This window comes from Colobus angolensis, unplaced genomic scaffold (assembly GCF_000951035.1).
Source record: "Colobus angolensis palliatus isolate OR3802 unplaced genomic scaffold, Cang.pa_1.0 Scaffold77, whole genome shotgun sequence".
Classification (NCBI taxonomy): domain Eukaryota; kingdom Metazoa; phylum Chordata; class Mammalia; order Primates; family Cercopithecidae; genus Colobus; species Colobus angolensis.
In genome coordinates this window covers 4,150,823-4,177,651 of record NW_012121487.1, presented here as the reverse complement: position 1 = coordinate 4,177,651, position 26,829 = coordinate 4,150,823, and the positions used below count along the sequence as shown (strand labels likewise).

The 26,829-nt window shown below is 51.2% G+C and overlaps 1 protein-coding gene across 2 annotated transcripts in view; it reads left to right on the top strand.

Moving 5' to 3' along the window:
- ARHGEF11 (Rho guanine nucleotide exchange factor (GEF) 11) overlaps positions 1–26,093 on the top strand; it is a 109,967-nt gene extending 83,874 nt beyond the window's left edge. For both annotated transcript variants that reach the window (XM_011928467.1, XM_011928466.1), the window contains 27 exons: positions 287–329; positions 1,595–1,691; positions 1,871–1,993; positions 2,917–2,940; positions 4,173–4,317; positions 4,936–5,032; positions 5,816–5,845; positions 8,969–9,095; positions 12,168–12,347; positions 12,438–12,485; positions 12,710–12,897; positions 13,215–13,361; positions 13,650–13,729; positions 13,888–14,013; positions 14,512–14,629; positions 15,480–15,658; positions 16,216–16,291; positions 16,551–16,718; positions 17,850–17,940; positions 18,642–18,767; positions 19,197–19,258; positions 20,183–20,398; positions 20,695–21,057; positions 22,110–22,205; positions 23,419–23,666; positions 23,912–24,101; positions 24,880–26,093. In XM_011928467.1, the coding sequence (XP_011783857.1) occupies positions 287–329; positions 1,595–1,691; positions 1,871–1,993; positions 2,917–2,940; positions 4,173–4,317; positions 4,936–5,032; positions 5,816–5,845; positions 8,969–9,095; positions 12,168–12,347; positions 12,438–12,485; positions 12,710–12,897; positions 13,215–13,361; positions 13,650–13,729; positions 13,888–14,013; positions 14,512–14,629; positions 15,480–15,658; positions 16,216–16,291; positions 16,551–16,718; positions 17,850–17,940; positions 18,642–18,767; positions 19,197–19,258; positions 20,183–20,398; positions 20,695–21,057; positions 22,110–22,205; positions 23,419–23,666; positions 23,912–24,101; positions 24,880–24,938 (3,447 nt within the window). In that variant the 3' untranslated portion in view covers positions 24,939–26,093. The remainder of the gene's footprint in view (positions 1–286; positions 330–1,594; positions 1,692–1,870; positions 1,994–2,916; positions 2,941–4,172; positions 4,318–4,935; positions 5,033–5,815; positions 5,846–8,968; positions 9,096–12,167; positions 12,348–12,437; positions 12,486–12,709; positions 12,898–13,214; positions 13,362–13,649; positions 13,730–13,887; positions 14,014–14,511; positions 14,630–15,479; positions 15,659–16,215; positions 16,292–16,550; positions 16,719–17,849; positions 17,941–18,641; positions 18,768–19,196; positions 19,259–20,182; positions 20,399–20,694; positions 21,058–22,109; positions 22,206–23,418; positions 23,667–23,911; positions 24,102–24,879) is intronic.
- Positions 26,094–26,829: the final 736 nt, after the last annotated feature.

Here is a 26,829-nt window from a genome sequence, read left to right as displayed (position 1 = left end):
TGCCATTCCATGCACTCTTAATGGCCTGGAAATAAGAGTGAAAAAAAACTGCCTGTGCCGCCCTCAGAATATTGTACCAGCTTGCTGTGTAACCTCAGACTCCATTTCCCAGAAACCCTAGCCTAGAATTCAGGTGTGCAGTTGGGGAGTAATGAGAAGAATGGTAGGCAGATGTAGGCAGAAAGGCAAGAAGTTCATATGGGCAAGCCCTCCTCGCCTGGCACACTGTTGATCTCCCTGGAGTGTACAGACCTGACCACTTCTGCTCCACACTTCTATTTTTTAGCCTCTGAGAGTCAAGATCCCTGAGATGTTACAGGCTGAAATTGGTAAGTTGGCTCATTGGTCGGTTAGTCTCTTCTTGGTGCCTTTCTTGTCCTGAGCTCTCAGGAGACTCCAGAGGACAGAAGGGACATAGTTCCTGTTCTTGGGCAACCATCTTCTAATAGAGGAAGAGACCCATGAGACAGTTGCTCCAGAACACTGCACAGTAGCTTATGGACAGGTGCATATGGGACAGACCCTGCCTAGGCACTCACTGTGCCGGGGAGGAGCTTGTCATGGGAAGACATTGGACTTGGAGTTAGGAGACCTGGGTTCATGTCTGCCAGCCTTCTACATGAGCTCTCTGGTTCTCCATTGGCTTATCTGTACAAAGAGGAAATCAGACTTGATCAGGGATTCCTCAGCCAGGTTGGTTATCAAGAATCCCTTGGGGAACTCAAAAAATACAGAAACTAGGGCCTCACTCCATCCTCCTTGCAGAGTTGGAATCTCCAGAGTGGTTTTTCTTGTTGGTTTTTTTTTGGGGGGTGTTTTATTTTTGTTTTTATAAGTTCCCTAATACTGACAGCAACAAGTCCTGAGTGAGGACCAGGCAGGCTAGATGGTGCCCAGCTCCCTTCTCCTTCTAATCATCAGTAGAAGAATTAAGGGGAAGCAGTCTAAGGTGATGTCAGCCTGAGAAGCTAATCACTGGCAGTTTTCTAGAGGACAGGAATTGGAAGCTGCATGTAGAAAGAGATGATTTGTGGGCACGTGTGACGGGGAGGAGAGCCCAGGCATAGGGTGAACAGAGCTTGCTCGAAAGCAGAGTGAGAGTAAAGCGCAACTCTCAGGGACTTAGCCTCGCCTGGGTGGAGCTAGATGCAGGGACTAGAGGAGAGACATCTTTCAGTTTCTACTGGGGAGCTCAGGTTTCATGGAATGTGAAGTGCTTGCCTCTTTTAGCTTTGAGCTGCTGCTGGAGCAGTAGAGGGGAACAAGCCTCTCAGAGGTCTGCACTTGGATATCAGAAGATGGTACTTAGACCCATCCAGTAAGAGGGGCTTTAATCCTTCTCTTAATGGAGCACAGAACATCCAGAAAATATTTTTGTCCTTGCCTTGGACTTTGGATATCTGGATTCCAGTCCTGAATTCAGGAATGACCTGAGAGGTCCAGGCCTCCTCTCCCTTTAGGCTAACAGGGCAGAAAGCCAGTCCTTCCTCCCAGTGTCACAGGGAGTTGAAATGCCTTGAGATGCTCAGCAGAAGTGATCTCCCCCCACCCCCAGTACCCTACCCACCCTGCTTTCTCTGGTCTCCCACTACAGACTCGCGCCTGCGGAACAGCGAGGATGCCCGTGGTGTTCTCTGTGAAGCTCAAGAGGCAGCCATGCCTGAGATCCAAGAGCAGATCCATGACTACAGGTTGGCCCAGGAGCTGCCCTCCCACCACTCTCCTTGCACCTCTGCCTCTTGGCCTTGGCTCCTTCCCTCTGGGACGTGCACATATCTCTTGTTATATGTGTTTGCCTCGTTCTTTCTGGGTATCCATCTGTTGAGTATTTGTGTATATTTCTTTCTTTCCCTGTGTTTATCTGGCTTAGAACGAAGCACACTCTGGGGCTGGGCAGCCTGTATGGTGAAAATGACCTGCTGGACCTGGATGGGGACCCTCTCCGAGAGCGCCAAGTGGCTGAGAAGCAGCTGGCTGCCCTTGGAGATATTTTGTGAGTCTTTCAGCTTCCTCCCACCCCACTGAACGTCCCAAGAAGGTTGACATATTTTGTGGGTCTGTTCTTTCAACCTCTCCCCCTCTTCCACTTCTTGCCTGATTCTCCTGCCCCTGAAAGATGGGGAGTCGTGCCCTCCTGCTGCATTGGTCAGGCTGAGGGCTGCAGGTGTTCAAGGGCGTGGCAGAGCCTGCAGCTCCTGATAGTCATTTGGTGGTTATGACAGACCACGGGCCCCAGGAATGTGGTAAGCTTTCTGCTTTCCCCTGCTGGCCCGCTTCCTGACCTCTCTCCCTTCCTGCCTCTAAGATCTTATCTGTCACAGAGTGAGGCCAGTGCTGTGTGTACCCAGTGGATAAAGTTCCTTCAGGAGGCAGCTAGAACTGGCTTAGGGGAAATTGAACCATCTTTTACTAATCCACATCAGAAAACTGAACTAGTGCAACATATTAAGGCGCTTCTGGCACAGCTGCTTTTGTTACGTTTTTCTAGCGCCATTTTCAAAAGTGTCGTAGGCACCTATGATGAAAGCCCCAGTATCACAGACTTTGTGGGGACACTTCAGGCTTAGAAGTAATTTTTTTCCCTAATACTGCTTCTTACTAAGTAGCTATGTGACCTCGGTTAAGCCATTCCATACAAGTCAGATCCATAGGCACAGCCGGGCACTTCAAGGACAGGGTAAAAATAGCAAAGAAGATGAAACCTATGCAGTCTCTGCTAAGGCTGATATTTCAACTCAGCAAATATTTATGGAGTTCCTGCTATGTACCAAATATTGTGCATCAAACGTACTTCCCTCCTTTTCCCCCACTAACCTTCCTTTCATCTAGGAAAAAGTTACCTTCCTCCCAGCCTCTAACCAGGTGACCAGCCTCTGTCTTTGCAGTCTGAGTAATCTGTTTTTTCTTTCATTCCAGGTCCAAGTATGAGGAAGATAGGAGGTAAGCAAGTCTGTGATATGCATTCGCAGCTTTCAAGGTGGAAGGAGTGGGGATGAGCTACTATGCTTTCCATTTCTGACAATCACGGGGAGTCCCTCATGTTGTACAACCACGTAGGACCGTGGTTCCTGCAAGTCTAGCTCTCAGGTGTCTATGTGACCATAACATAGGGTTCATGAGGCCCACGCCCCTGATGCTTAGGGATCACCACCTGGGGATGTGGATCTGTTCCTCAGTGGGAAGACGCCAAGCTGCCATTGCTCCTCACAGTGCCATGCTTGGCTGCAGCTTCTCTACCCAGATGAGCCCTTTGTCTCCCTTCTCACTTCTTTCCCTTAAACTACCTAAAGTAATGACAGTAATTGTGGAATCAGCCTGTTAGTGGCATCTGCAGAGGGGAGCTGGTGTGCAGCACAGTTCCTTTCTTGGCACATATTAGAATTTTTTTTTTTTTTTTTTGCAGCCTATATGTTTATCTCATTGGTTTTCATTAGCCAAGGTTAAAATGAGTCTGCATTCCCTGAGCATACACACTAATAAGGGAGAGAAAATGGGGTTAGGAGTCTGTTTTAGAGGGAAATACAGACAGAGCTGAAGCCTTGCTGCATTGAATGCAGAGTGGGTCATCATCCATCCAGCAAATTGTGGATACAAAGACATTTTTAAACAGAACTCTGGACATTTTCATTTGTGGCAGTTGGAAGCCACTTGACAGCTCCTTTTCCATCTCTTTTTCTCTGTACTGGGGTGGGAGGATGGTGAAGGCAGTATACCTTGGCAGAGGCTGCTGGCATTTCTCCTTTCCCCTGGCCTCCCCACCCCTGCACATATGCCTGAGAGTATCAGCTGCAGACCTCAGCCAGTCTTCCACGTCTGCGTATGTCTTGACCAGGCAGGAAATTATTTACTTACATTTTAGGGAATTGGTGTGTTCTTCCACTGACCACCATCTGCTCATGGGGAAGAGTTCTGCTTAGGGAAAGAGTAAGACTTCTCCTGGTAGAAGTCTTATTCTTGGTTACCTGTGAGCTCACTGTGTGGAGAAGGTCACACACAGTCCAACTTTTGGCAGCTTCTGCCTGCTGTCCCATTTAATTATTCTAGACTTTTCTTCGAATACTTTCACCTGTAACTACCCCTTCACCACTCCACTGGGTGGTGGTGAAGAGATTGTTTGGCACAGGGAAGATAACTTGAGCTCTCTGATTCAGGACACTGTTCCTCTTTTACAGCGCCCCCATGGACTTTGCCCTCAATACCTACATGAGCCATGCTGGGATCCGTCTTCGAGAGGCACGACCTTCCAACACAGCTGAAAAGGCCCAGTCTGCTCCTGACAAGGACAAGTGGCTACCCTTCTTCCCTAAGACCAAGAAGGTGAGGGCCAGGCATGGTGGCTCATGCCTGTAATCCTAGTGCTTTGGGATGCCAAGGCGGATGATTGCCTGAGCTCAGGAGTTCGAGACCAGCCTGGGCAACATGGTGAAACCCCGTCTCTACTAAAGTACAAAAATTAGTCCGGCGTAGTGGTGCATGCCTTAACCCCAGCTGCTCGGGAGGCTGAGGCACGAGTATTGCTTGAACCCAAGAATTGGAGGTTGCAGTGAGCCAAGATCACACCACTGCACTCTAGCCTAGGCAACAGAGTGAGACTCTGTCTCAAAAAAATAAAAAAAGAAGGTAACAGCTGTCCTGGAAAATATCTCCTCTTGGTGCAGTTCTCTGTGCTGAGGTAGGTCAGGAAAGCCATTTTGCAGGTCGCTGGCTACATCCCTCCACCTGGATGTGGACTCAGTGAGAACCCCCAGACTAGAGCAGCTCTCAGTCCCTTCCAAACCCAGGTCAGAGGTGAATGTGCTTGTTAGGGTACCAGCAAGAGTCAACTCTCCAGTTACTTACTGAGGGCCAGCCTTGGGGGACAATGGCAGAATTGATTAGCAGCCATGCCTGGGTATCAGGGCCTCCTCCAAACCCCAGTGTCTCCTGTCTCAGCAGAGCAGCAATTCCAAGAAAGAAAAGGATGCCTTGGAGGACAAGAAGCGAAACCCCATCCTCAAATACATTGGGAAGCCCAAAAGCTCTTCTCAAAGCAGTGAGTATTTGGGGAGCAACAGCCTTGGGCATTCCTTGGGCAGGGACCTCAGCCCTTTCATGTACCAGTGTGTTGGCAGAGGGCCTTCCTGTGTTTCTGGGAACCGCAGATCCAAACTCAGACCACAGCCACTTTCTGTCCCCTTGCCAAATCCAGTGCAGGGTCTCTGAGGTTCAGGTGAATATTTCTGAGCCAAGGAAACTGTCCCGGTCCCTGGGCCTTAGTCTAGGAACCCAGAGCAGTTCTAGCTACCAAACAACCATGTGAGAAACATTTCCCCTCGGCAAGGATCGCCCTGTGGACAGTAAATACTCCCTTCACCTTCATCCAAGGGTCTATAATTGGTCCCAGCACACAGGACTGCAGTAGTACAGATGCAGGAGGGGGATGGTTGAGTCACTATTGAGTAGAACTAGTCAGGTTGGGGGCAAGTTTGGGTCCCAGAGGTTCCCCTAATGCCATCAGTAACCCAAAACTCAACTGATCCTCTCATTGATCTCTTCCCAGTGTGTGTCATTTGTCTGGAAATTGTTGCTGTCCCCTCCCAGTCAGTACCTTAAGCCCCCAAATATCAATGGGAATCTGTGAGGGGTAGTGGGGTGGGCCGGCTGCCCTTTCTGAAATTGCTGCATTGCAGGAGAAGGAAAGGGATTCTTCTAGATCAGCCTTGGTTTTCACCACTACCGTTTCATTTTCTGGCTTGATGTAATTTTTATTTTGATTCTTAAAACATTGATTTGACTTTTCATGGTTTACTTTTGTTTTTGTTTGTTTTTCTTTTAGCATTTCATATTCCCTTGTCCCCTGTGGAAGGTAAAAGGACCATTTTCTTTGGGTTTGTCTTTGCATTAGCATTGAGTTTCCACCTCCCAAATCTTGTCTTTTCTGTTTCTTTCTCATCGTCTCCCATCCTGTTCCTCCTCCCTCCGTTTCTTTCTTCTCTCCATTTCTCTTACGTGTTGCTCATTGTTGCTAAAGCTGCTGTGTGCTGCAAACCCTGTGGGTGGTTGGGGAGGGCACCACCCTCATGCCAGGTATGAGACCTTGTCTCCTAACCCAGAGTTCCAGGGGGCAGAGCCCCTTCTCCCGCAGGGACAGCACCTTCTGGTAGTTCTGGCCAAGACTAGACTTCTGGTTCCTCTGGCGGTTTTTCCACAGCCTGAGGCCTTTTCTCTATAATTCAGTCACATCTCCATGATGAGTTTCCAAAAATCCAGAGTTCTATATAAGTGAGGGGAACCCTCACACATTGAAGGGTCTTGCAGTGAAGCAGAAGTGCCTCAGATTTTTTTTTTTTTTGGAGACACAGTTTCACTCTGTCGCCCAGGCTGGAGTACAGTGGCGTGATCTTGCCTCACTGCAAACTCCGCCTCCCAGGTTCAAGGGATTCTCGTGCCTCAGCCTCCCGTGTAGCTGGGACTACAGGCATGTGCCACTACACCCAGTTAATTTTTGTATTTTTAGTAGAGACGGGGTTTCACCATATTGGCCAGGCTGGCCTCAAACTTCTGACCTCAGGTGATCTGCCCACCTTGGCCTCCGAGAGTGCTGGGATTATAGGCACGAGCCACCACACCCAGTCAGTGCCTCAGATTTTTGTTTTCAGTTAAAATAATAAAAATATCATTTTTGACGGTGATTTTTTTTTAATGTAAAGTATGGGTCTCTAACAGTTTTTCTCTTGGATATTTTTGTTCGTATCATCTACTTAAGCCCCTCAGTATAGCACCTCCATCTCTTTTGACATTTAACTACCAGTACTGTATAACCACAGCAGTGAAAAAAGAATGACCCTAAATGTATTTTAGAGGACCTAGTGTCTTCCAGAATCCGTGTATTTAAAACATTAATGTGATACACATTAATCCATAAGAAGCTTAGAGCCTACAGTGAAATGTCACAGAATTGAGCAAGTTCATTTCCTGTTAATAAGGTCCATATGCATGCAATTGATTAACACTTTGTAGGTTCAACAATAAATATATAGAGAGAGAGAGCAAGATAGCAATGGGATGCAATCTGGAAACTATTCTGTTAGTGTAATTTATTTTACATAAAAGTGAAAATTAAAAATATTATCTTCAAAATTAATTTAAAAGTTGCTAAACTGCTAGACTGTATGCCATTTTAAGCAATAAAAATAGGGAATTAATGAAAAAAAAGTTTATAAAACAAGGGGAAAAAAAGAATGGCCTTGAAATCCAGTCCTCAGTTTTTTGGTTTTTGTTTTGTTTTGTTTTGTTTTGTTTTGAGACAGGGTTTCACCCTGTCACCCAGGCTGGAGTGCAGTGGTCTAGTCATAGCTTACTACAGCCTTGAACTCCTGGCTCAAACAGTGCTCCCACCTCAGCCTTCCAGGTAGCTGGGGCCACAGACGTACATCACCACACTTGGCTAATTTATTTTTTGTAGAGAGAGGGTCTCACTATATTGCCCAGTCTGGTCTCAAACTCCTGGGCTCAAGCGATCCTCCTGCCTTGGCCTCTGAAAATGCTGAGATTATAAGCATGAGGCACTGTGTGCCTAGCCACTTTGCTCTTTTTGAAAATCCATTTCCTTCTACCTGTTTTTCCCCTGTTACTCTGGGTCATTCGGTTATACCAGCTCTCAGGGCTACGCCTGTATTTTACCACAGCTAAGGTATAACTCTATCTAGAACATAATTGAGCATTTTCCAAGTGGCCCATGGGAAAAGGAAGAGTGGACTCAGCCTGCTGGCTTTCAGTTATAGGATGTTCCCAGGCTCCTCCCACATCATCACCCAGCCAGGGTGGCTCAGGGCTGCAGCTGCACAGCTGACCCTGGCATCTGCATGGCTTCAAGACCCAGATGCACGTTCAGGCTGGGACAGGCAGATCTGCTGTTAATCTCCAAAGTGAGAGTGATGGTAATAGCCCCTACTCCTGTAATGTGCACCCACAGCCACTTGCACAGTTTTAGAAAAATATTCCCAAGCCACTTGCCTAAAGGCCGTGGAATTGTACACTTTGAAGACAGCAGCTAAATTTTTTTCTGTTCTCTCTGACTTAGAAGCTTTCTTATGAAAGTCAGATTTTGAGACAGATTTGTAAGTTTGTATATGTAGATGTCAGAATCTCTGAAGTAGGATCAGGGCCCAGACCCTGGGCTGTTGATACTGCCTCCCCATTTCCCCTTGTCCTTTCCGCTAGTCTCAGGCAGCCAGCATTTCTAGCCCACCCCTGTTCTAATATCGCTGGGCTCAGAACTGAGCTAGTTGACTTGAAGGTGAACTCCTTATCTCTCTTCCCTCTTGCTGAGAGCCATGGAACTCTGGGTCTGAGTTCCCCAGGGGCTGTAGTTGGCATTACCTGTGCCTTTTCATTCTCCCATCTGCCCTCTCTGTTTGTCTGAACAAGAACAGCTCTCTTCTGTCTTAGCTTTGAAAGGGGGCTGGAATTTGAATGCCAGTGAAGTCTCTCCTCTGTTCCTCCTAGGTCATCTCTTACAATACTAAAGAGTCTGATTCTGTAGTGATGGAGGCCAGAGAAGGGCAGAAAGGACAGGAAGGAGAGGCAGAGAAAAACGAAAAATTCATTTAAATTTGAGAAATGCCTAATAATTTGGCAGCATGGCCAAATTACATGTAGATGTGTTTTGGTATTCCTGGCTACTAATCATGACTTCCGAGCAGAAGAATGTGAGAGCCAAAAGAACGCTTATGGAAAATATACTTCCAAACCCTCTCATTTTGTGCACGAGGGAAGAATAAACCAGAAAGATAGTGTGACTGCCCAGGGCCACAAAACGTATTCATAGAAGAGCCAGGACCAGAGCGCATCTCCTGACTCTTGGTCCAGTGCTGTTCTCATCCACGCTTGCTCATTGCTCTGTCTTCTGGGATCTGGGGAAGTCTGGACCTGAGAAGCCGTCCCTGAACAGCAAGCCTAATGTCCTTCATTTTCTTTGTGCTTCTAGTCAAACCAGGCAATGTGAGGAACATCATTCAGCACTTTGAGAACAACCAGCAGTATGACACCCCAGAACCTGGGACACAGCGACTCTCGACCGGAAGTTTTCCCGAGGACCTGCTGGAGAGTGACAGGTAGCAGTGGCTAGATGGGACTCACTAGCTGCTTGAAGAGTAGAGCATGGGCAGGACTGATGCTGGGGTTTAATTCCAGCTACTTTACCCCTCTCCACTAGCTTCTAAGGCTCCATCTACAGAACTTCCTCCCCACCCCCAGTATCTTCAGGAGACACATTGTGTGCTGGTGAAAAAGCCAGTGGAAGAGCAAGCAGATCCCTGACTTCCATCCCAAGAACTACACACTTTTCAAATTCCCTTTGGATTTATCACCTGACTACTCAGTAGCCTTCATCCAAGATTGAGCTAGATGTTATAAAGAGGCCAATCAGGAAACCCTAAGTGACAAGGATAAGGAAGACTATAGTGGGGGCAAGAGGGAGTCCTGGGGAAAAAAGACCTAGGCAGGCAAAAGAAAGTCGTTTCGTGTCTGTATGTGAAGAAGAGAGCCAGAGATGAGGTTCTGCTGGGTACTTTAAAGACAAGTGATGTAACTCTAGGCATCAGATGTCCACCTCAGCAAAGAGAGGCAAAGTGGATTGATTACAAATGAACTGTTTTACCCTTTTCAAGAAGAAAAAAGGGAATTGAGACTGGCATCTCTCATATTCTTCTTTGGTCAGGTTCTCACTAGAGTCCTCATCTGGTATGAAAACATGTTCTTGGACTTAGTTGCTCTTGATCATGGCATGATAGCAGTCAAGTCATGTCTAAAACTCTATAGCCAGCACTTCAAATCACATGCCTGTAGTCACAAGTATTCGTGCCACCCTTAAAGGTGACTTAAACAGGTATAGTAACGTAGTCTTGTGCGGGGAGAGATAATCTTGCAGACACTCAAGCCTCAGAGCATTGAACTAGAGTACAGGCAGGCATGAAAGCAAGTCAGTATGAAGCAGTGTGGATATTCAAGTCATTTTGCCTTTGTTTGTTTGGGGGATTTTTTTTTTTTTTTAAGAGACAGGGTCTTGCTTTGTCACCCAGGCTGGAGTGCAGTGGTACAATCATAGCTCACTGCAGCCTCAACCTCCTGGGTTCAAGAGATCTCCCTCCTCAGCCTCCTGAGTAACTAGGGATACAGGCATGCACCACTGCACCTGGCTAATTTATTTTTATTTTTATTTTTTTGAGTCTCACTATGTTGCCCAGCTTGGTCTGGAACTCCCAACCACAGCAATCTTCCTCCTCAGCCTCCCGAAGTGCTTGGATTATAGGCATGAGCCACTGCCCTGGCCTATTTTGCCTTTGAAATAACTAATTATCAAACCATAAGCCAAGCTTTCCTGCTTGAATGCAGGTTACTCCTTTCTGTTTATATGAAGCCTTTTTTTTAGCTTAACACGTGTCAAAAGATTTTGCTGCCATAAGAACTGACAGATTTACAGGAGATAAAGGTTAGATTTGTACTGGGGGAAGGTTGAGTTCTAACATTAATGGGTAAGTTAAATATGCACATTATGTGATTCCTGTGGTAGCACATGATGTCGTAGATAAATATTTTAAGATTATAAGACATCAACACTTTGAGAAAATATTTGAGACCATTTACAAACTTGCATTCTTGGCATTGCTAGGTAAATTTGCCCTAAGACACTCACTAGGATCCTAAAGCTACTCTAAGCAGAAACCTTTGGATTTGATGATTATAAACTCATTGGCAATCTCAGAAGAAACAGTATTAGCAGTATGGTGGGTCAGAGATTGTTGTAGATACTCAACACGTATAAGATGCCCCAGTTCTAGAAGGCAGTACCCTAGGAATTTGGGGGCAAAGCTAGATGATATGCCTCACTTCTTGGTGGGAGTGTTACTTACTTCTGGGTGCGTGAAGGGAGGTGCTTAGCTCTGCAGCCCCAGTAGCTCCACTGGGTGTTTATTGTGCTGGTACAGTGACCCATTAGGACACTGAAAAGTGTTCTGAGTTAGTCTGGATTGGGATTGTTCTAGCAGAATTCTGGGGGGTGAGTTCAGTAAGGGATCAGTGGGCAGTACGTTTTCTAACCCTGCAGATGAAACCCTCAGGACCCTAGGAGATGAGCTCCATTCTGGATCATCCGGTGGTTTGGGCACGATGAATGGAGACCGAGACATTTAGCTTCTCGTTGCGGCAACCTGCTGTGCTATTAAGAGCTCTGCAGACATTTTTAGGCCTCCTGTGGTCCTAGAAGCAGAGCAGGATGTAGATTACTAATAATATCAGAAAAGCAGCCCAGCAGGGCCACAGCATGGAGGTGGGGGGACCATCCTGGGGCGGCCAGGGGTCAGAGGTGCCAGCTGTCTCGGGCTGATGCACAGCAGGACTCGACTGCAACACCCAGTCATCAGCATCTCATCAAACCCCAGAGACACTCAGTAGCCAAGCATGGCAGACCAAGGAGCGGGTCCTGCCTGTCAGTAAAAAGGCCCCTGGAAGCACAAGCCTGTCTGCTCCTGAGAGGAAATGGAATCTTAGGAACGGTACTGTTAAGATAAGAATGGAACTCATCGCATCACAACTGGAGGGCTAGGAAGCCAGCAGCAGATAGAACTTTCTGACAGGCCGTGTGGAAAATCCTAAAATGAGCTGTGAATGTAGTGACTCTACTGTCCTCTTAAGACCTCTTCAAAGAGGTTCGCCTCAAGCAGAGTTAAAGGTGGCAGCTGACGCACTCCAAAGCAGGGCAACATGGACTGGCCGCTAGATGGCCCCATGGGCAGGGAGCTGGGACCTTGTGGTCCCTGATGAGGGACAATGATGTCTACCACCTTCTTGACAGGAGCATGGTGTCTCAGGCCTGTGGACACACTATAATTCGGATTCCATTAGCCCCAGATTTCATCTTCCTGTTAGGCTCCCTTCCTAATAACTCCAGAGGAAGATGACTCTGTCCATCCATCAGGCTAGGCTGAGGAGAGAGGAGTTTGTAGAGCAGCAAAAATGGTCTATCATTGAGACGCTTCCACTGCCATCCAGGTGCTTTGGCCATGTTCAAGGGGAGAACCTGTGGCATGGAGGCATCCTCGAAATGGAGTTGCAGGTAAGAGCTGGCCAGGATGTAAGCATGGCCCACTGACTTCCCAAGTCCCAAAGTCTCTTGTTCCTTCCCCCAGTTCACGCTCAGAGATTCGCCTGGGCCGCTCTGAAAGCCTCAAGGGCCGGGAAGAGATGAAACGGTCTCGAAAGGCGGAGAACGTGCCCCGCTCTCGCAGTGATGTTGACATGGATGCTGCTGCGGAGGCTACTCGCCTGCACCAGTCAGCCTCGTCCTCTGCCTCCAGCCTCTCCACCAGGTGGGCAGGGCTACAGCGGCTGCACCCATGGACATCTCGGGAGTGGGCGCAAGGATAGAGGGTTGCTGAGAGTTGACATTCCCTCCACAGGTCTCTTGAGAACCCAACCCCCCCCTTCACTCCCAAAATGGGCCGCAGGTGAGTGATGGGCACAGTGGTGCCTCTGTTTGGTGTCTCTGTGTCCCATCCGCGTCCAGCTGCTCCTCTCACCCACAAGGGGCTGGTTGGGTGCGTGTCTCCTCTTCTGGGCCCGCTGGTTTCCCATGTGCATGGGGCAAGCAGGTCAGGCAGAAGAGGGAGGGCCAAACCCTCCATGTGAGTTCTTCCTCCTGAGTGAAGCTGAGCTGCCTGTTTTCCCCCAGGAGCATTGAGTCCCCCAGTTTGGGGTTCTGCACGGATGCCCTCCTTCCCCACCTCCTAGAGGATGATCTGGGCCAGCTGTCTGACCTGGAGCCAGAGCCAGATGCCCAAAATTGGCAGCATACAGTGGGCAAGGATGTGGTGGCTGGGCTAACCCAGAGGGAGATTGACCGGCAAGAGGTCATAAATGGTGAGAATGTGCTCCACTGCCCCCAGCTCCGCTCACGCATGTGGGAATGTGTCCAGGATGCCTAAGACACAAGGGTGGGAAAGAGGTTAATAGGGTGGGGGGCCCCTGTGTGCTGGAGCAGGTCCATGTTGCCTGTTGCTATAGGTCCCCCTCAGTTCTGGCCCTTGGGGTAAGAGAAAAGTTGCTGTATAATCTGAAACCAGCACTTCAAGCTCCCCCAAAATTAGAATGGTGTGGGAACCAGGCAGGGACTCTAGATACTTGCTGATCCATTTTCTCCCTGGCTTTCTACCCTTCTTGTCACAACCACCACTCAGAGCTGTTTGTGACTGAAGCTTCCCACCTGCGCACACTCCGGGTCCTGGACCTGATCTTCTACCAGCGAATGAAGAAAGAGAACCTGATGCCCCGGGAGGAGCTGGCCCGGCTCTTCCCAAACCTGCCTGAACTCATAGAGATTCACAGTAAGGAGCCTGTGCCCCTCCAGACTCCTCCTCTGCCTCCCTTCAGCTTCCTGTTCCACTTTGGCCCCACTGCCAGGACCTCCCTGAGTAGATAACCCCCCACCAATCCCTGGTGAGAAAAAGATCTGTGGACAGCCTGAAACCAGCACTGGAGTTCACCCTGAAAGTAAAATGGTTTCCAGACCCTTCCCATGGCACTGCTGTCAGAGATTCGCTTCTCTCTGTCAGAAAGGTTCTGGCACTTGAGCTCAACCCCAGGCATTTCGAGTTGTTCTCTTCTCGCCCCAGATTCCTGGTGTGAAGCCATGAAGAAGCTCCGGGAGGAAGGCCCCATCATCAAAGAGATCAGTGACCTCATGCTGGCCCGGGTATGGCTCCAAACTTCTCCCTGTTGGCAAGGAGGAGATTGGGGGAGGCAGGGTCTCATTACCCAAGGCCAGGGAATTTGGCAAAGGAAGGGATAGGCAGGGGTCTGATCCCAGGCAGGGGTGTGATGCCTGGCCCCATGTCCATTCTGCCTCTTCAGTTTGATGGCCCTGCCCGAGAGGAACTCCAGCAAGTGGCTGCACAGTTCTGTTCCTATCAGTCCATAGCCCTAGAGCTAATCAAGACCAAGCAACGCAAGGAGAGTCGATTCCAGCTCTTCATGCAGGTGCGTCCTTGGCCATGCCTTGGCCTTCCTTCATCTCTGTCAGGGTCACCAAGGATCTCCTGAACTTCTCTCCTTCTAGCCACATCCTTCCTCTCTACAGCAACTCCCTCTCTATCCTTCTGCACAAGCTCCTCAAAACTGACTGACTCTAGACAAAGAGACCTTTGTTTGTTGAAAAGAATTCTGGATTAGCAGTCAGAGGCCTGGCTCACCCACCAGCACCTGTGTGCACTGAGGTGGATCTCAGTTTCCTTGTCTATGGAGTGGCAGCAATGTGCCTGCCCTTCTGTTTTGACCATATCCCTTTGGATTGGTGTCTCCCTGCCACCACAAACCCTTCTCTACATCTTTAAGGAAGAAGCTTCCACTACTATTTCTGAGTGATCCACGTGGTGTTAGGACCTGTTTGTCATGTTCACACCCATCTTGGCCCTGAACCCATAAGCCAGCTCCCAGCCACGCTGACATCTCCTCCCTTCTATGTGTCCTGCTGTCTAGGAGGCTGAGAGCCACCCTCAGTGCCGGCGGCTGCAGCTGAGAGACCTCATCATCTCTGAGATGCAGCGGCTCACCAAGTACCCGCTGCTGCTGGAGAGCATCATCAAGCACACAGAGGGTAGCGCCTGGGGAGGGGCTGGCGTCACAGGCAGCGGGCCTCGTGCCAGACCCTCATTCTGGCACTGCTTTGTGACCTTAGCAAATCACTGTACCTTGTGGTCTTTGGTGTCTTCATCCTTGTTCTGTTGTGGGGTGTTTCAGAGAAGAAAATGATTGTAAATGTCCTTTGGAAAATACAAGGTGTTTAATAGTGGGAGGAGGAGGGGCCACCATCGAAGGCCCACCTGTGTGGGCCTTTGTGCAAATCCAAGGAAAGCATCCGATGCCCAACACAGGCTGGCACTCAAGGGTACCTGGGTCCCTCTGGTTGCGTGCAGCTGGATTTTATCCCCATTCATGCCCCCTGCAGTGCACAAAAGACACAGCCTACGTGGTAACACTAGAGGAGCAGGGGACCAGACTGAACAAGAGGGTCTAGCTTTATGTTGTCACTCTCTCTGGGATCCTGGGTATCTTTCACTACCCTCAAATTTTAGACATTGGAGTCAGGACAGAGAGGTGTTAGGAACCCCAATCTGATTTGAACAGGCCTTCTAGTGGCATAATTGTGGCCATTTACCACAGTCTCTATCCCTTGCATCTGTAGAGCTGGTTGTGGTAGAGGCAGGAATTCCCAAGAGCTATCAGTGTCTTCAAAGCAGTGGTCTGTCTGAGACCTGAAGATGCTCAGTAAAAGTTACCCTTACCACTTGAGGTCCTCGTGTGAGACAAGGGTGGCTCACCTCCACCCACGCCTGCTGGTTTGAAGCAAGCCGGTTGCCATGGATGAATTCAGGCAGATAATAGCTGATGCCATGTTAGACTTCTCAGGCAGGAGCCCCAACCATCTCCTCTGTCCATTTTGGTAGGTGGCACCTCTGAGCATGAGAAGCTCTGCCGGGCCCGGGACCAGTGCCGGGAGATTCTCAAGTATGTGAATGAAGCGGTAAAGCAAACAGAGAACCGCCACCGTTTAGAGGGCTACCAGAAACGCCTGGATGCCACTGCCCTGGAGAGGGCCAGCAACCCTCTGGCAGCAGAGTTCAAGGTAGGAGGCAGAGACTGCAGCACAGTCAACCCCTCACACTTTGTGGGTACCCTTAGGAGCAGAACTCTGGTCAGGGCTTGGAGAGTCTTGGAGGTAGGAGACAAAGACCAGATAGGGTGGCACAATGGAGCCCCAGAAGACATACACCCTGTTATTGTCACCCTGTCCCTAGATGGACAAGGTAGACAGCCCTACCCAAGAAAGACTAGATGTTGGAACTCAGCCTGAGAGAGCAGGGGATCGGGTCGAACTGGAGGTAAGGTGGAGATCTTCTGGGAGGGAATCAAGCTGGAGGTATGGGCAGGAAAAGCAGTGTGTGATCTTCTTGGGACTGTAGTTGGCACATGGTAGGGGCAGGGGGGAGACCCAAGTCAGAGCCATCGGTATATCCCCCCGCTGGCACATGGCACGTGACTTCACAGTTACCTTTTTGCTTGTCTTCATCCCCCACAAGAGAGTAAGAGCAAGGACTTTTTCTTACTTAACACAATGTCTGGCACACAGTAGGTTCTCAAACACTTGAATGAATGAATGAATGAATGGTGTCTCCTTAACAGAGCCTGGATCTTACAACCAGAAAAATGATCCACGAGGGGCCCCTGACCTGGAGGATCAGCAAGGATAAGACCTTGGGTATGTGCCAGGGGACTGGGACTGAGTGGGAACCTGCAGTGGGTGGGCCTCCCTGGGCTCTTCTCTCTGTCTTTCCCAAGCATTGAAACATGACTGGAGGTGATAGCTCAGGACATGGGAAGGGAGTAACCAGAGAGAGAAATGGGGTCACCAGACTCCCAGGGCTTCCTAGAGCCTCCAAGAGCCTATGGCCCTGCATTGTGCTCATGAGGGATGAGTGGGCACCAGGGAACGCCTCCCCACAACCATACCCCTCCAGACCTCCATGTGCTGCTGCTGGAGGACCTCCTAGTGCTGCTGCAGAAACAGGACGAGAAGCTACTGCTGAAATGCCACAGCAAGACAGCTGTGGGCTCCTCAGACAGCAAGCAGACCTTCAGCCCCGTACTCAAGCTCAATGCTGTGCTCATCCGCTCTGTGGCCACAGGTACCTGGGGAGATGGTCCAGGCTGGCCTGGGGCTCAGGGACCATGTCCAGCGAGTGCTGGGTGAGGCAGGGTCAGTGTGGAGCCTTTATAGGACCTACCTGTCCACCTGTGTTCCTTTCCTCCTGTCCCAGCCTAAGCAGGAGGACTGGTCCAAAGTGGGGTAGGATGAGGGTTAGGATGGGGACCAAGAGGAAGATAGACAACCTGGCACAGGGGTTGTCAGCAGTCCTCAAGCACAGTGCTGGTTTGGATGGGACGTGCACACCCAGGATGGGGTAAGAGTGTCTGAGCAGGATTGGGAAGAATGGGATTAGGCAGAATGAGTAGGACAAGCCTTTCTGCTACAAGAATGACTGGGGCAGAGTTTGGTTACAGAAGATGTTAGTGCCCACGGTACACAGCTGGGTCCAGTGGACAGAGACGTTTCAATGAGAAGTGCAGTGTGTGTGAGAAAGGGCTCTGGAGCAAAATTCTCTGGATTCACTTTTTTTGTCTGTAAGATAGGGGTGATACCTACCCTACCTCTTGGGGGCATCAAAAGGAATGACAGGTATGAAAAAGTTTTATAAAATTATAAACTATAATCCCACTGCTTTGGGAGCCTGAGGCAGGCAGATCACTTGAGGTCAGGAGTTCAAGACCAGCCTGGCCCACATGGTGAAACCCTGTCTCTACTAAAAATACAAAAATTAGCCGGGCATGTTGGCAGGCACCTGTAGTTCCAGCTACTCGGGAGGCTGAGGCAGGAGAATCGCTTGAACCTGGGAGGCGGAGGTTGCAGTGAGCCAAGATGGCACCACTGCACTCCAGCCTAGGCGACAGTGAGACTCCGTCTCAAAAAACAATAAAAAGTTTTATAAATCCTAAGCACCATACACACATCAGCCTTCACTATTATTAGAGCAGGAGAGGAATGGGGGTGAAAGATGACATTAGGGGTCCTGGAATTTCCTCTGTCCCTTGTGTAAGTGGGTTCTAAGTGGTCCTCATGATCCACATCTGTCTCGTGCTGCACTATCCATCCGCGTTGCGGGTCAGGGCTTTGAGTCCCACTCTGTCACCCTGGCCCAGGCTGCAGTCACACCTCCCATCCTTAGTACAGACCCTTCTACCTTCCTTTCCTCACGCAGATAAACGGGCCTTCTTCATCATCTGCACCTCCAAGCTGGGCCCACCCCAGATCTATGAGCTGGTTGCATTGACATCATCAGACAAGAACACGTGAGAATTGAGGGGCTACCCGCAACCACAGTCCCTTTGGGACCAGGGTGGTGTGTATGAGCAAGGCCAGGACTGGGCCCCAGAGCAGTGACTGGACAGGGGGTTGGGAAGGAAAGTGGGAGGTAGGACAGAAGTAGAGAAGCTGGGAGGGGTCATCACCCCTGAGCTGGTCACCAGGCCCACTTCTGGGAGAATGAGTTTCTGGCAGTCTTCCAGTAGCTGCTGCTGCTGCTGCTTTCCTTCCTGCCCTACTCCCTTCACCATCAAGCGAATTAGATTCATGCATCGTTCTCAAGCATTTGCCTCCCACCCAACCCATGTTCTCTGACAGCAGCTGCCAGAGGTGGCGTGGTACAGTGGAAGGAGACAGGTCGAGTCAGACAGTTTCCCAACTCCAGGGTTTTCGTCTTTCAAAATGTGGCTAATGCTACCTGTTAGAGAATTACTTTAGAGAGAGAACACAGAATGCTTTGCCCAGAGCGTAACAAAGGGTTGGTGTCCAGGATTTTGTAGCTGCAAGTAATATAACCCCAAGGGAGCAGCCCCGGAGGACTGTACAGGGAGGTGGGCACCTGCCAGGCAGAGGGTTCTTAGGGCCTGGAGAAGGGCCTGGAAGCCCTGCTCCAGTGAGCTCAGTACAGGGTGGTGTGTGCCACTATCTTGCTCTCACTACAGTCCTCTCTGTTCCTGCCGAGCAACAGATGGATGGAGCTCTTAGAAGAGGCCGTGCGGAATGCCACCAGGCACCCCGGAGCTGCCCCGATGCCCATCCATCCTCCACCCCCAGGCTCCCAGGAGCCAGCCCACCAGGGCCTCACACCCAGCAGGTGCAGCACTTAGCCCTCCAGACCCCGCACTCTCTCCACTCCAAACCTCCTGTTTCCTGCTGCTTCTAAGCCCTTCAACCCCAGGGGTGGACAGCCACAACAGGGAAATGCTAGCAGGGAGCAGGCAGCTCCAAGCGCTGGCAGATGGAGAAGCATGCCCCCATCCCTGCTTCCTGTCCCTGTCCGCTCCCCCACAGTCTGCCACCTGGCTGTAATAGAGCTGAGCCTGAAGTAGGGTGAGGGGGATGTAGAGCAGGGCACCAGGGAAGCTCAGCCAGCAGCCCCCCTCCTCTCCGGGTTGCCAAGCAGACCAGCCAGGTGAGGAGGCCCACACCGTCCTTCTCGGATCCTACTGCATTGCCCATTCTAACACACGAGTCTGGGGTGGAATCTCATGACGTCTCACCCTGAGTTGGTTTCCTCCCTCAGGGTAGAACTGGATGACTCCGATGTGTTCCATGGTGAACCCGAGCCCGAGGAGCTGCCTGGAGGTAAGGGCCCTGAACTGGCCTGTGGGAGCCTGCCCAGGCCTTTTTCTGTGGGCACAGGTTGGGTGTGAGTATGGGGGCGATGGGAGAGTCCATCGGGGCCCAGGGTGTGAGGTTTTGATAGAGTAGAGAAGAAACAGGGCAGGAGGAAGAGTCTGGAAGAAGAAGGAGAGCAGAGTGAACGGACTTAAGAAAGGGTGAACTCGCTCACCTGACCAGAGATTCCCACCCAGCCTCTCTGGGTGACAGCGTCAGCCATGGAAGACGACGAGCAGTCTGGCGGGATCCACGGGCCCTGCATCCTCCAGGGTTTACTGTTGGGGAGAGAGATGCGTACTGCAACTATGGGGATGGAAAACATGGAGGGCTGGGGAGCTCAAAGGGCTTACGATGCAGTTACCGTGATGGGGACAGCATTCTCATTGAGAGCTTGCGTGTGAAGTAACCTGGGGTCTTGGGTTTCAGGAGAAATCTCGGGCTTCCTGGCTGGGTGTCTGTTGTTTCCTTCTGCTTAGAATGCTTTTCCTCCTAACGCCACACCTCCTTCGTGTCTTCATTCCAGTGTCCTCTTGGCCCAGTCTGTTTAATACTGTAGCCAGCACTGCCCAGCCCCCAGCCCCATGCCCTGCTGTTGTCGTCTTCTTTCCCATGGAAGTTATGCCTTCTAACAAACTACATAATTGGCTGAAGAGTCTTATTTTTGTATGTCCCTCCACTAGAATGTAAGCTCAACATGGGCAGGGATCTTTTTGTCTTGCTTCTTACTGTCATATGCCAAGAGCCTGGGACAGTGCCGGCCACAGGAAGTTCTCAGTAAACAACTGTAGCACGAATCCGTGTTCCCAGCCCCTTGGCTCCAAAGCTGCGCATAGGCTTTCCCATACAAGCCCTCTCCCTTTCCCTGCCTTCTTCTCTCATCCAAAACAGGCACTGGGCCCCAGCAGAGGGTCCAAGGGAAGCACCCGGTCCTGCTAGAGGACCCTGAGCAGGAGGGCAGTGCAGAGGAAGAACTGGGTGTCCTGCCTTGCCCTTCCACATCCCTGGATGGAGAGAACAGGGGCATCAGGACAAGGAACCCCATCCACCTGGCCTTCCCAGGCCCTCTGTTCATGGAAGGGCTCGCTGACTCCGCTCTGGAAGATGGTGAGTGCTTCAAGGCCCTGCTGTCAGCCCCTGGTCCCCAGTTGCTCAGCCAGTGTGAACTGGCAGGCGCCTGCACCCTCTACCTTCCTGAAGGCTCTCCCTGGTGTGCTTGAGGAGAGATGGATGCAGAGACAGATATCATTCCCCACCCAACCCCCACCAGCTAGTTGACCAGAGCCCTCCAGCTTCACCTGTGCCTGAGGTCACCACCTTGGGGTCAGTGGGGCAGCACAGCGATCCTTCTGGCGTGGTGTGCCATCCTGTACTGGGAAGACATCACCCTGTTTCCCTTCCAGTGGAGAACTTGCGACACCTGATCCTGTGGAGCTTGCTGCCAGGTCACACTATGGAAACTCAGGCTGCCCGGGAGCCCGAGGACGACCTGACACCCACACCTTCTGTCATCAGTGTCACCTCTCACCCCTGGGACCCAGGCTCCCCAGGGCAGGCGCCCCCTGGGGGTCAAGGGAACAACACCCAGCTTGCAGGGCCAGAGGGGGAACGGCCGGAGCAGGAGGACGTGGGTCTGTGTTCTCTGGAACACCTACCCCCAAGGACCAGAAATTCTGGGATATGGGAGTCTCCAGAACTGGACAGGAATCCGGCTGAAGAGGCTGCAAGCACAGAGGCAGCAGGAGGTTACAAAGTTGTGAGAAAAGGTAAAATAAATGAGAGTGTCCAGTGGGGAGACAAGCTCCCTTGCTAGGTGAGATAAGTCTTCCGAATAGCTGCTTCCTTCCCTATATTCCCCCTGGGTACCATGTGAGCAGAGACCTACACTTGGTCCTGGACAAGGGAGACACGCTGATACCAGGCAGGCTTTGGAGTTAAGACAGTCGAGATTCAGAGTTTAGCTCTGCCACTTAATATCTGTGTGGCTTTACACAAAATTCTGAATCATCTCTGAACTTCATTTTGTAACACATAAGGACATTTCCTTCTGCCTGGCACAAACCAGCTACCAGCACCAGTCTCTGTTAGTGCTCCTCACTCATCTGGTCCCAGGGAAAAGAGCCGCCCTTCTCAGGAGCCTGAGGCTGGGAAAGACAAGGCAGGTGCATGCAGCCCCTCACACCAGACAACAGCACCTAGGGCAGTAGAGGTGGCAGCTGGGACTGGAAGGGGTGGAAGACAAAGCTGGGAAGACATTTGGCGAGTGAGAGGTATGAGGAGTGAATAAGGTGGCAGGGAGGGCACCCCGGGTTGCAGAACACCATGGGCAGCCTTGAGACAAGAAAAGCCAAGACAAGCTCACAGGGAGGCCGACAGGTCTGCCCAGCCCAAGCAGTGAGCCCAGGGAGGAAGGTCCCCGCCCCGGGAAGAGTGGGCTGGTCTGAGAGGGTGGCAAGAAAGGTAGAACAAAACCTGGGGCGGGGCACACCTGGGGTGGGGTTCCGCGCTAGTGGGCCTGCCCTCCCCTGAGGTTCCACTCTGCCTCCCTTCCAGCAGCATTTTTCATTCCATCTGCCCAATGCCCGCCTGTTTCCTGGGTTTCTGGGAACTGACCTTCCTTCTCTCTCTGTCGGTGAATTGGTGGAAAGTTCTCTGCACTGCCTGGGATGTCATCATGTATGATCTTGTGTTCACCTTGTTCTTCCCGTTTTCTCCTCCCCCTGTCCCCGCCTCCTGCCTTCTCCTTCCTGTTCTCTCTCCCTTCCCTTTCCTTGTCTTCTGGTCTCTCCTCTTCCTGTTGGTGGTGGTGTCGGTGCAGCTGAGGTGGCAGGCAGCAAGGTTGTCCCTGCACTACCAGAGAGTGGCCAGTCAGAGCCTGGGCCACCTGAAGTGGAAGGCGGAACAAAGGCTACGGGTAATAACTTTCTCCTTGGAGCTAAAGACAGGCCAGGACTGGAGTGTGGAACCTGTGAGGGCAGAGTCAGACCCCTGCCCATGGTCACACACACACCCACAAGCTCCCTCAGCTGCCTGGAATGGGGAGGAGGAGGAAGATCTGGCTCTAAAGACAGGGACAGGCCCTGTGCTGCCTTAAGAATCCACCTGGCCAGGCTCCTGTTCAGAGTGGCAGGGATAAATGCCTGTGTGCAATTGTGGGAGGGGCAGGGAAGCCTGGCCTGGTTCTGGGGACCCAGTGTCCTTCACCTGATACTCGAGCAGCCACTTCCCCACCTCAGCCGCTGCTCCAGTGTCACTGTGGAAATCGGCTGAAAGGGCCCCCCAGGTTCCACGGTGGTTCTCTGTGCTTCCTGCCTGTCAGGAACCCTTCACGTCCTTCCTCCAGCTCTCTCTGACACCCCTTGGTTGGGTCAAGAGACCTCCAGAGGATCACGGCATGGATGGAAGAGGGGCAGGGTGGGGCTGCAGTACATCCAGAGCTGGAGTCAGGCAGGGCAGGAGGGCTGCTGCCTGCTCCTTTCAAAAGAACCTGAAACCAGTCCACAATCTGTTTACTCAAGGACGGGGAGCCACTCTGATTTCCCCAAATGAAATACTGCAGCTCTGCCACTTCTCCCTTGAGTTCACCACTCAGCATCTCCCCTGGGTTGGGGCCAGACTGAACAAAGTGCCATCTAGAAAATCTCGGGAGTGGCCGAGCGCGGTGGCTCATGCCTGTAATCCCAGCACTTTGGGAGGCCGAAGCGGGCGGATCATGAGGTCATGAGATCGAGACCAGCCTGATCAACATGGTGAAACCCCGTCTCTACTAAGAATACAAAAATTAGCTGGGCATGGTGGCACGGGCCTGTAATCCCAGCTAATCGGGAGGCTGAGGCAGGAGAATTGCTTGAACCCAGAAAGCGGAGGTTGCAGTGAGCAAAGATCGCGCCACTGCACTCCAACCTGGTGATGGAGCGAGACTCCGTCTCAAAAAAAAAAAAAAGAGTCTCGGGAGCAGGGCTTTTAGGGGGCTGGCAGACAGTGAGCAAGGCCCGTGTGCTGCAAGTTCATCTGGAGAGGACTGCCTGGCCTGCTCTGTCAGGTGGCTAGGGAATCCCACAGGCGCGGGAGGATAGCTTCAACTTCTCTGTTTGCCTCCTGATCTCATTCTCTTACTGTGGGGACAGGGAACTGCTTTTATGTCAGCATGCCAGCAGGACCCCTGGACTCAAGCACCGACCACTCAGGGGTACCCACAAGCCCCCCTCAGCCTGACAGCATCCCTGCAGGGCAGGCAGAGCCTCAGCCTCAGCTGCAGGGAGGCAATGGAGATCCAAGACGCCTCAGCCGCTCTCCCCCAAGCCTGGCCCTCAGGGACGTAGGCATGATCTTCCGTACCATTGAGCAGCTCACCCTCAAGCTCAACAGGCTCAAGGTAAGGGAAACAGGGCTTGGGTCCCTGCAGGCCTTCAGTCCATCACTCCAAAACCATTCCCCATGCGTGAGATGTGTGTCTTCGCGGGAGCCCTAGATCCTGTCCTGGCCTGGGAATCTTCCCCCAGCCACCCTTAAATCACACCCCCATCCCCAAGGCCCAGCACAGATCAGAGTATGACCCCTTCCCCAGGGGCCTTAGGAATAGAAGGACTTGAGCAGACATTCCCCCACTGACTCTTCCAGGATATGGAGCTGGCCCACAGAGAGCTGCTCAAGTCCCTCGGGGGAGAGTCATCTGGTGGCACCACGCCTGTGGGCAGTTTCCATACAGAAGCAGCTAGATGGACAGACGGCTCCCTCTCACCTCCCACTAAGGAGCCCCTGGCTTCTGCCTCCAGGAACAGCCATGAACTGGGGTCCTGCCCTGAGGATGGTGAGTGAAGCCAGGTCCCTCTCAGTACCTACCATGGGGGAGAAGTCCGCCACTGGTGAGGACACAGCACTAAGAAATGAGAGATAGTGGTTCTGAGAGTCTGGTTTCCCCTTGAGTGAAACGAATTCATTCCTTCAGCTTCAGAGAGGGATCTTTTTAGGGAAGTCCCACAGAAGCTCCCCGGAAAAATGGGGAGCTTAGAATTGAGCCCTCTTTTTCCTTGTATATGGAGGTATCAAACCAGGAGGAGCCTGGTCTCACATCTAAGATCTGTACTTTTTAAAATTATATATATATGTGTGTGTGTGTGTGTGTGTATGTATATATATATATATATATATAATATAAATATTTTCTATTTCTTCGAGACAAGGGCTGGCCTGGCTATGTTGCCCAGGCTGGTCTCAAACTCCTGGGCCCAAGTGATCCTCCCTGCTCAGCCTCTGAAGCAGCTGGGATTGCAGGTGCACACACAGTGCCAGCCTAAGACTGGTGCTGATTAAATGGTTCAGAACCACACTGGGTGAGCCAGGGGCACAGCTGTGTCATAACTCAGAAAGACAAGGCATGTACCTACCTGATCTAAGGGCTTTAGGGGCTGATGAAAGTGGAGTTCAGTAGACAACCCTTTTTAAGCCCTGCAAGAAACTGGGGTTTCTGGAGGAGAAGGAAGGTGCTGAAGGGGCTGCTGTCGTGAGCCTGAAGACTTTCTAGACAGAACATGTGGATGCGGTCACCTCAGACTGGCCAGTTCCTTACCTTCATCCTTCTCCCACAGGCTCTGACGCCCCCCTGGAAGACAGCGCAGCAGACGCAGCCGCGTCACCAGGACCATAACCGTGCAAACCACCAAATCCTCTGTGTCCCCACTCCTCCTTCAGGGACTGGCCTGAGACCAGGGCGCAGGGTAGGGGGGATCTCAACGCTCCTCCCTGTGGAGGAGGCAGTTGGAGAAACTAGGATCCAGCCAAGGCCTGGGGGGAGACCCGCATGTTGCTTGGTCTGCTCAAATCGGAGTCAAGTTTCAGTGTCTTTTCCCTCCCTCAGCCCAACCCTGCAAGGCCTGTGTCTCCAAAGCATGCTGACTGCATCTGAAAGGCCCCCACTCACCATGGTCTGCCCTCACCCCACATGTGCGTGCACACCTGTACGTGCACTGCCCTCAGACATGCAAGTGAAAGGAGGAGGCTTCTGTGTAAATGCACTTTCTTCCTCCCCTCTTTCTCCATAAGACCCCAGGCGGAGGTGGGTGCCTCCCCTCCCCTCTTTGTCACTTTGGTTTCCTATAAATATGTATGTATCGTATGTGCATCTTTGCTATTGTAAATAACTTTGACCTTTTTTGTTCCTGTTCCTGAAGTGCTGGAGGCAGTTATATGGAAGGAGCTGCTTAGGGAAAAGGGGGTTCACTTTTATCTCCTAGTTAACAACCCAGCTCCAGGATCGAGCCTAAAGGGGGAGCCAGGCCTGAGTGTCCCTGTCCCTGTGAGTGGGAAGGTCTTCTGGCTCCCCGTCCCACCTGGCTCCAGAGCCTGCCCTCCACAGCTTGCTGCCAGGCTACTCCTTCCCTCCCTCCTTGGACTTCTCATCTTCACAAGATGGGGACCGTGGGGAGTTTCTTGCCCCACCTATGTCCCCCCTTCCCCACCCTGTCCCTGTAGAAAACCAGTGAAGCAGGTACGGAGCTGAAGACTGGGCCCAGGAGGTGGGGATAGCGGGTCTGAATGCTGAGTCCCTGAATTCACCCAGGACCATCCAAGGGGCCACCGCAGCATTGGCCCCATCACCATGTCCTCACCCAACTCTCCCTGATGAATAGAATATACACACTGTGCTAGGTGTATATATACATATATATATATAAATATATATATAATATATAAAATATAGATATGGAAATGACTGTTTTGCTGTTAAGATAATGTATACTCTTTTATTTTCTTCCTTTCATGGTTAAGATTTTTTTTTTAAGAAAAGTTAAATATTCTTCAATGGTGGTATGTGTGTTTCTTGGAATCGCTGTGATAAAAGGTACGGCGTTTGTTCCCTATAAGACTGGTTAGGATTGGATAGTGGGAACCAGAGGGAGCCCTCTCACCCCTAGACCCAGGTCTTGCCTGTTCCCTCCCAGAGCTTCAGATGTGTACTCGCTGAACTAGGGGCTGGGCAAACTTAAGTTATACAACCCCCATGGAGAAAACATGACAAGACGCTGATTCCACACACACAAACACACATATGTATGTATATAAAGGAGCAGTGGACCCATAGTCAAGAGGTCTCATGAGCTGCCCTCAATGAGCTTGAGGACTTTAAAAGCCAAACCTAAGGGGGAGGGTTGCCTCAGGCCTGGCCAGTTCGCCACTGTCATCCATCCACATCCTCCCACAGACGCAGCCACATCACCAAGACTGACCATATCACCTCTGTCTCCTGGCATTCAGTGTTGGATTCAAGTGACAAACTCTCTTCCAGCCCTAACCCTGACTCCTACCTCTTACAATCCTCAACTGTGTCCTCGTTAGGGTACAGTCTATTTGGGAGTCATTAATGATGAAGGGTGGGATAAGGATATGGGCTAAAGGGGTCACCGAAGCTCTGGAGGACATGGCAAGGTTCCCTGCAGAAGCTGGGGTGACCATCCAGCACCTCAATGTGTTCAGTGTTGGGAATTCAAAGAAATGATGGGTGTTTCCTGGAGAAGCTCGCTCCACAACCAGCTGCAGAG